At 48.1% G+C, this 9,539-nt stretch overlaps 1 protein-coding gene across 1 annotated transcript; it reads right to left on the bottom strand.

Moving 5' to 3' along the window:
* Positions 1-616: 616 nt before the first annotated feature.
* Positions 617-8,852, bottom strand: RIPPLY3 (ripply transcriptional repressor 3). The gene is made up of 4 exons (XM_065942784.1): positions 8,722-8,852; positions 7,755-7,821; positions 3,733-3,800; positions 617-1,938 (listed from the first exon to the last, which is right to left on the bottom strand). The coding sequence occupies exons 1-4, from the start codon at positions 8,823-8,825 to the stop codon at positions 1,638-1,640; spliced, it is 540 nt and encodes a 179-aa protein (XP_065798856.1). The 5' UTR covers positions 8,826-8,852; the 3' UTR covers positions 617-1,637.
* Between the last annotated feature and the right edge of the window lie 687 nt (positions 8,853-9,539).

Raw genomic sequence — 9,539 nt, 5'->3', positions numbered from 1 at the left:
AAGGAAAAAATTTAAAGGAAGGAAAATTTTCAAGTATTCCAAGAGAAAGAGCAATTAAAAAAAAAAAGATGTTGACTACCTTTGGACAGAGAAAGAGTCACCTGACTTTTACTTTACAACACACATGTTCTTTGGATTGTTAGAATATTTGCATGTGTCTCCTATGGGATAATATTAATGACTTATTTGGGCATTGCGCTTATAGGCCATTTTGCTTTCATTTTAATACTTTTTCTGCATTCCTAAAAAACACAAATATAACGTGAAGAGTTAGACATAGAAAAAAATCCTGACAAACTTTTAAAAACTTTAAAGCAGGAACCAATTTAATGTAAAACGTCAAACAGAAGGTGATTATCAAATGATTTTGTCTTTCAAAATATTTATTTCAGGTAGAAACTAGGAAGACAATCACATGTAAAATAGTTCTGTAAAAAACTGACAAATACACTCATTTGGTCATCAAAAAATAAAAACCTGAAAATAATATTACATTAAGTACTTTGATCGAAAACAGTGTTTTGTTATTCAAGTAAAAAGCCCAAAGCAGTCCTCAATGAAGAGCTAGTAAGCTCTTCTGTTCATACACACAGCCCTTAGACAAGAATCATAGACATTTTTATCCAGAATGGTCTCGCATCCCCAAATTCTGATCTTTTATTTTTGTTACTCTTATGGAAATTGTTCAGTGTGCTTATGTGCTTTTCATAAACTTTTTTTCAGAATGCTTAAACAATCATATCAACCTTGAAAATAATTCATTTTTATAAAAGTTGTTGGTGTTGCTCAGTTGCTCAGTCGTGTCTGACTCTTTGCAATCCCCTGGACGGCAGCACCCTAGGCTTCCCTGTCCTTCATTATCTCCCGGAGTTTCCCAAACTCACGTCCACTGAGTCAGTGATGCCATCCAACCATCTCATTCTCTGTCGTCCCCTTCTCCTCCTGCCCTCAATCTTTCCCAGCATCAGGGGCTTTCCTAATGAGTCAGTTCTTCTCATCAGGTGGCCAAAGGATTGGAGTTTCAGCTTCAGCATCAGTCCTTCCAGTGAATATTCAGGACTGATTTCCTTTAGGATGCACTGGTTTGATCTCCTTGCAGTCCAAGGGACTCTCAAGAGTCTTCTCCAGCACCACAGTTCAAAACCATCAATTCTTTGGCACTCAATTTTCTTCATGGTCCATTTCTCACATTTATACATGACTACTGGAGAAACCTACCGGAGAAATCATAGCTTCGGCTGGTGGGACCTTTGTTTACAAACGTGGATGTAGCCAAATGAGGGGTCTCAGGTTAAGTAAGAGGTGAGGGCGGGGTACTAATTGATGTGGAATGATTTGTCATTTGATCGGCACAGTGACACTGCTGGGTGTGCTTTGAAGGCGGGCCCTATCAGATAACAACCTGCATTAATGCAAACATCTTGGATGTAGAATCCTCTCTCGAAGCTATGAATGAGACGCAAAGAATCACTCAGAGGAGGACGAGTAAAAGCTGGGTCCTGGGGGCTGGTGGGGTGCTGGCCAAAGACAGCCAAGTCCTTGTACGCCCAGTGGAAACGCGAAGTGTCCTGGGGCGGCTGTCCCGCAGGGCTGTCCCCAGGGCATGTGCGAGGCGGGCTGGTACCGGACAGACAGACTTACACGCGTGAGGGGCAGGCAGCAGCCTCGGGGGAGCCAGGGTCGGGGGGTGGACCCCCCCCATCGAGGCCCCCAGGTCGCCGTGCCGGGTTTGCCGCCCCGTCTCCGGCCTTTCCCTCTGAGCCATCGGCCACCTCCTCTCGCTGCAGGGCAGAGAGCTGGGTGTCTTCCTCCGGCTCCTCCTCTGAGTCGGACTCATCGTTGTAGAAGTGGATGGTGGCTTGCACGGGGAAACTGGCCAGCACCTTCTCCCCGGAGCGCTGCAGATACTCTTGACGCTTAGAGATGGGCAAGTAGAGTCTGAGATGAAAGAGACAAATACATCGTGAGTCAGCCTGAAGACAGTCTTCAACCCCATCGCGAGGAGCCTTTTCTTTAGAAGCAGTCAACGCCCAATCTTCCTCTCTCATTTTGCTTTTCAGTGTACACATTTTTTTTTTTATTATGCACACAGGACACAAAGCTGAGCAAGTGGGGGGCACCTGGTGATGAACCCCACTCTAGGTCAGAAATGAGCTACCGAGGACTCCCTGGGAGAGCCAGTTGTTAAGACTCTGTGCTGCTTGGATCCCTGGTGGGGGAACGAAGATCCCACATGCTGCAGGACCCCAAACAAACAAAATTACCGAAACCTGCTCTTTTGAAGCTTCCCTGGTAGCTCGGATGGTAAAGAATCTGCCTGTGATGTGAGAGGCCTGGGTTCGATCCCTGGGTCTGGAAGATTCCCTGGAGAAGGGCATGGCAACCCACTTCAGTATTCCTCCCTGGGAAATCCCACAGAGAGAGGGGCCTGGCGGGCTACAATCCAGGGGGTCGCAAAGAGTCGGACATTACTGAACTTTTCTCCAGAATCCCCAGGAGAATCATCTTGCATTAGAATTTTTAAAGTTTCTTCAATGTTTCCGGGGCTTCCCTGATAGCTCAGTTGGTAAAGAATCCGCCTGCATTGCGGGAGACCTGGGTTCGATCCCTGGGTTGAGAAGATCCCCTGGAGAAGGGAGAGGCTACCCACTCCAGTATTCTGGCCTGGAGAATTCCATGGACTCTATAGTCCATGGGGTCGCAGAGTCGGACACAACTGAGCAACTTGCACTGCACTTGCGGTGATTCTATAAGAACTGAAGACTATGGTGTGAAACACTAAGAGAATGTCCTTTATCCCCAAATCACTCTTTGATCAGCCTGAGGGGCTTGGAATTTCATCTCCAGCAGTTAGTATCTTTGGGTTTTATTAAAGCCTCTAGTCTTCCAGGCTAACCAGGGTAACAATACTCTGCCGAGAGGTGACAGCACAGACTAGGTTTATTTTGATGAAGGAAAAGACAGCTGGAGAGAGAGAGGCTGAGAGAAATAGAGAGAGGTACACAGAGAAATAGAAACGCTGAGAACGAGCCACTTGCCTAAAATGAAACGTAAGAGGATTAGAGCAGTGAGGGTCCTGATCACTGTCAACAGAACTACCGAGATGGCAGAGGTTCCAACCACGATGTAGCATCCATCCAGCCCCTCATTTTCTCCACACCCACAGTTAGGAGGTCTATTTTGCACTAGGCAATATATTAACTTATATCCTGGGAGAAAATAGAAAGGAACCTAAATATCTAAGTGAATCAGCAGATACACATATACAAGTCACATGCAATTAAACGCATAGCAAAATGTATAATGAAAGATATAAACAAAAAGTATCAACACAGGGGATTTTCCTAGCTAAGAGTCCAAGCTCCCAAAGCAGTGGGCCTGGGTTCGATCCCCCGGCAGGTAACTAAATCCCACAAGCTGCAACTAAAGATTCCACATGCTGCAACTAAGATCCAGCACAGACAATAAATAAATAATTTTTTTTATAGTATAGATATAAAGAAAAGAGGCCAATTCCAACTTGCAACTGAAACAGTGAAAAATAAATGAATAAATTCCAGATATCCAACAGAATATTCTTGAAGTTCCTTGGGGTAATCATAACCAAATAATGTTGGGAAATACACTGAATTATTTTCGATTTTTGAAAATGTATACACTTGAAGACACTAAAGTGTACTGATGCTTATATTAAAAGGAATGATATATTTCTATGGTGAAGTTAGATATTACCTGACAGGATGCTGAAACCCAAAGGCCCCCTTCGATCCAAAGGTTTCTTGATCACCCCCAGGCTCAAGCTGCAAGGACAGACATACAAACACAGACACAGTCAAGAATCCTTTGAAAGTAGCATCCTGAAGCTTTTAAAAATAAAATGTAAGCGGCCTGCCCTTGGGCCTTCCCAGGTGGTACAGTGGTAAAGAATCTGCTTGCCAATTCATGAGATGCAAGAGATGAGGGTTTGATCCCTGACTCAGGAAGATCCTGGATGTAGGAAGTGGCAACCCACTCCAGTATGATTGCCTGAGAAATCCAACGAAGCCTAGCGGGAACTCCCATGGGAGTCTAGTCCATAGGGCTGCAAAGAGTCAGACACGACTGAGCACACATGTGTGTACAGCCTCCACTTGTTAGGATCGGTTCCAATGTTAGAGACAATTTAAACAACTTAATAGAGTATTGATGAGCCCCCCTTCCTTTGATAGTTGTCACAATGTCCCAGCACTGTGAGGGGTCCCAAGACGGAAAGATGAGTTGGACACAGGCCCCAATTTCATACATTTTAAAATCTAATGGGGAAAGACACACATGGAGGCAAATAACCACACTATAAAGCATCAAGTAGTAAGATGCTAACTATTCCAAGCAAGGAAAAGGATCAGGAAAGGATTCACGGGGAGCCTGGCAGAGACATCAATAGCACTTGGCTATTCAGTTCTGGGCCCATCCATGGCGGAGCATAGCATCCGATTCCGAGGGTGAGGAGAATAGACAGCATAGGTGGGGAAAGGTAGAGCCCAGTGTGAAATGAAGGAGAAATTGCACTGGCAAAGGGGCTCAACAGGAAGTTGAATCCGGATACTGAACACCTTGAAAACACATGACTGAGTCTAGGTTTCATTCTGGAGACAGAATTCAAGACCATTAATGATTTCTGAGCTAGGAGTTCAACAATGAGCTCTATATTTTAAGGATCACAGTGGCTGCTGGAAGCAGCGAATAGCATAGATTGGTGAGGTAAGGGCTTGGAGAGATTTGAACTCAAGTTAACACCAACCAGGGGGCTTTCCAGGTGGCATTAGTGGTAAAGAACCCACCTGCCAATGCATTAGACATAAGAGACATGGGCTTGATCTCTGGGTTGGCAAGATCCCATTGAGGAAGGCATGATAACCCACTCTAGTATTCTCGCCTGGAGAATCCCTCGAACAGAGGACCCTGGTGGACTCCAGTCCACAGGCTCACACAGAGTCAAGACACAAATGAAGCAACTTAGCAAGCATGCAACACCAACCAGAAGGGAAGAGAAAGATTCCCAAGGACATGAATAGCATTTGAAAGGTAGGAGACCACTTGGTGCAGGCCCTGAACAGCTAAAGCAATCTTAAGAAAGAATGACAAGCTTAAGACATCACACGTCTTGATTTCAAACTATTAGTATATTACAAAGCTATAGTAGGCAAAACAGTAATCAATCAAAGTCAAAAACAGTAATTAAAACAGTATCAAACAGCTATTGGCTTAAATACAGACACATAGATCAATGGGACAGATTAGAGAGCCCAGAAATAAATTCATGCATGTATCATCAATTAATTCATAACAAGGGGGCTTGAAATATATAATGGGCAAAGGACAGTCTTTTCAATAGAGGGTGTTGATAAAACTGAATAACCACGTGCAAAATGGGCCCTTATCTTACACCATACAGAACACATAACTCAGACTGGGTTAAAAACTTAAACATGGTTATTCCCTGGGTAGTCCAATGGTTAGGACTCCATGCTTTGGCTTCTATGGGCTTGGGTTCAATCTCTGGTCGAGGAACAAAGATCCCTTCAAGCCACACAGCTAAAACAAAACAAATAAAAACCAGGAAACAAACAAAACAAAAATCTTAACAGGAAGACCTGCACTAATTATTGCTGTTGTTCAATGTGGCTCAGTCATGTCCAAGCCATGAAAGGGAAATCAAATGAGCGAGTGACCTCTGCTGCTCAGGGTTTTGAGACTTTCCCTTGACTTTAGATTGTATTCTAATTTTGGTCTGCTGACCTGCCGTTCAGGTCACTAGGCAGTAGTCCCCTCCACCCCCACCCCTACCGTCCCGGGCCAAGGACACTTCTCAAGAAATACACAACAAGGCTTCCAGTGGTTAAGCATACGCCTTGCGAGACAGGGGGCATCGCCTTGCAAGACAGGGGGCATCGTTCAGTTCCTGGTCCGGGATGATCCCATTTGCTGCAAAACAACTAAGCCCTTAGGCCAAAACTACCCGGCTCTAGAGCCTGCGAACTGCATGCGACTAACCGAGCCCACGTGCCTACAACTCGGCTCTGCAACGAGAGGAGTCACCGCAGTGAGAAGGCCCGTGCCCCACAGCAAAGAGTAGTTCCCGCTGGCCTCAACTAGAGAAAGGCTGCGCAAAGCAACGAAGACCCAGAGCTGTAAATAAATGCAATAAATAAATAAATAGACAGTTTTTTAAAAAAAGAAACATACAAGAGCTCAGGAGTCGAACAATTCTCCAGCTTTGTCGGGAGGGGGCGCTGCTGAGCAAGAAGCCGGCCCTCGCAGCTCCAGGTTGCTCTCGCCTGGCTGGGGCTCCCGGGAACCCAGAGAGGTACCGGGGTCGTTCCCCACTGACCTCTCTGTCCAGCCAATCGGACCCTGCAAAGAGCTGGCCGGTGGGGAGCCGGGCAGCTGAGCTCTACAGCCCGCGCGAACAACCACTCTCCACCCCACCCCACTCCCCCGCAAAAAAATCCATGGACACAACTTCATCCATTGTGCCTTGTGGATGATCCATAGAAAGCTGCTACAGCTTAACATTTTTCTGCAAGTAGTCTTCATTTTTTTCCTCACCAATGGCCTTCTCATCATAGTAGAAAAACAGGAAAAAAAGAAAAAAAAAAAAGAAAAAAGAAAAACAGGACTACCTTACACTAGGAAAGTGTGCTGTATTTTTTATTCTTGCAAACAACTGATAGACTACACATACTTTTCATTTAAAAGAAAATTGGGTAATTTTTTCTCCCAAGAACTTTTAAAAATCTTATGCTTATGAACTTAACTTTGAATGCAAGAGAAGGAATTACTTCTCATTATCTAGTTATTGCAGGTAAGAATAATTTGAGCTAAGAAAAAATTATATTCCTCATTCAATATAGACTTGATTTGCTTCACTCTTTAAATAGTAACTGAATTAAAACTCCCATTATTCAGACTAATTGAATAAAGGAGTCTAAATATCAAAATGCCAGAGAAGTCTGAACCTGAGTTTCTTATCAGACTAGAAATAACTGCACACTCTGCCACAAGTGTTACCTAATGGTCCTTCCTAGCCTGATTAACTCTGGCACTTTAAAAGTCATCAATTTATACTTTAAAATATAACAAAGGACAGGTGAATTCTGTGAAAGCAAGTCATTACTCCGCTAAGTATAAAGCACTTTAGTTACCAATGCAGGAGACAAAAGAATAGCAGTGGCGATTAATCTTGCCCTCCAAAGCCCTCAGCTGGAGTGTGTTTGCTCAGAAAGCATGACTTAGGAGTACTTGCAGACAGGGCCCAGGGAGTTTCAGAAAGAGTCAGATGGCAGGTGGAGACTTTTCACCGCACCTTCTAGGCCCTCCAGACAGAGCTCTGCCCATATTTGCACTGTGGCACCAGCCTAGTGCTAATCTTTTGAGCCCATGCTCATCTTTTCTCTAATTCGAGGCGGGCCAAGGCCTTCACTCCCCCTCTACCTGCTGTGTTACCAGGGGGAGAAAAAATGCAACATGGAAGAAATCTTTTATGATGTCCTTGAAACAGTTCTGCCATCATGGCTTTGCTTTTCAAAGAACAGAAGCAAACCAGAGTCAATCCGTGTCTGAGTCAGATCCCATCAACACCTGGCTGGCCAGGTGCCCACTCCCAGACCCTCAATTCTGCATTAGATGACCGAGAGAGGGACTGGACAAGGAGGCCTTTCCTGGTCCCTTTATTGTAGAGATGGTGCCACTAAGGCCCATACACTTAACCTTACCTCACTTCCAGGTCTGGTAGGCTCAGCTTCCTGAGGGGTCAGGGTCCAAGGTCTCCATGGAGTTTGGCTGGAAGGACAGGGACCAAGAGTGAATGAACCACAGCATCTTCTGCTTTTAAAGCAGAAATCACTCTAACCATTTCTAACGTTTGATCAGTTATCACTCTAATCATTTCTAACGTCTGCCTAAATGTCACTGGACACACCAGAATGTTCTTTCAAGTTCTCAGTTTGTGCGTTAAGCCTGTGCTGTGTGTGTGTGTGTGCGCGCGCGCCCGTGCGCGCACGCGCGTGTTTCTCCTGCCACATTTCCAGTTCTCTGCCTTCACCGGGCTCTGAGAACTCCCAAATCTGATACATATTAGTTGAAAAATTTCCCTCCCAGACTGGCTGGATTCCCCACTGCAGCTGGCTACTTGGTCGCTCATTCATTTCAACCTCATCTCCCTGACTACTGAAAGATCAGGACTCCACAGACCAGTCTGCAGAGTTTTACCGGGCAAAAAAAGCGGGACTTTCTCCTCTCTGACCACCTGGCCACCCAGCGCCTTCCCCATCTCCCCTGCTAATTTGATTTTAACTTGACTACCTTAAAAGGGTCTGGTTCCCCCCTCCCCCGCCCCCAAGACAGCGAACGCTGAACCCCAAGCACGGGACAAACAAAGAAACATCACCAACTCTGTGACGGTCAACAGGACGCGACCCCCCGCAGGGCTCGCTGAGCGGCCAGCCGGGTGGGTTCCAGATCTAGAGACGGAAGCTTTCGTCCACTGCCAGCCACCTCCGGGGCCTCCCCACTTGGGAACGGACCTCAGGGGCAGAGAAGAGTCTGCGTCCCCGTCTCACGCCGAGTAACTTGCGGGGCGTCGCCGTCGGGCTCCAGGGTTCCGCCTGGTCCCCACGATCAGCGCGGCCGGAGCATCCTGCGTGCCCCGCCCGCACCCACGCGCCGCGAGGACGCCCTCACCTCTCGGGCCCGCGCGGCGCCGGTGGTCCCCGGGGGCCGTCCACGGCGCAGTGACAGACGCGTCCCCGCGCCTCCGGGGCTCCTGCCGCCGCTTCGGGTCTCATGGTGCCCTCGGAAGACACGGCGCCCGCGATCGGCCGCGCCTTTAACCGCTCGGGCGAGGGCGCTCCCAGACCCGCGCGCTCGGCGCCAGGTTTAAAAGCGGGGGCGGGGCGGGGAGGGGACACGGAGACCCGAGAGAGGGTGGGGTGCGCACCGGAGAAACTCCGGCAGGGGACGAGCGAAGGTCCTGGGGGGCTGGGGGACGCTCGGGGGGCAAGGGCGTGGGGGGGACAAAGGAAACCCCAGGAGGGCGAGGAAGCTGGGGAGGGGACGGCGGGAAGTGACCCGGGACGCCTGGAGAGGGGGCCATGTGAGGGGCACCGGGGGGTCTTCGTCCAGGGGTCTCCCCCCTCCGGGTGCTGGAGAGGCGGGATCTCTCGCCCTTCTGGCATCTCCGCGGCCCTCGGGTTTTGGTTCCTGCGCCAGCATCTAGGTCTCCAGATTAGAGGAAAGAAAAATCTCACGTACACCGCGGTTAAAGCGGCCGCGGGGTTCGGGGCTGGGGCAGAGGGAGCTGTTACCGAAGACTGTGGACCCGCCCTGTCTTCAGGGCTGGACTGCAGGCGCCGGGGACCCACCGATCGGCGTACGGAAACTGGCGATGGGGCTGCAGCTTCGCTTCCAGGCGGTGGAAAGGGGCCGACAGACCTCTCGCACCCTTCTCGCCGATGGGGGCCTTGGGGCAGGATGTGGCTTTTTCTAGGAGTGGGTGCGAT

The sequence above is a fragment of the Muntiacus reevesi genome, chromosome 8, assembly GCF_963930625.1.
Source record: "Muntiacus reevesi chromosome 8, mMunRee1.1, whole genome shotgun sequence".
Lineage (NCBI taxonomy): Eukaryota > Metazoa > Chordata > Mammalia > Artiodactyla > Cervidae > Muntiacus > Muntiacus reevesi.
Note: the sequence above shows the minus strand (reverse complement) of the source record. Positions and strands in the feature narration are given on the sequence as shown.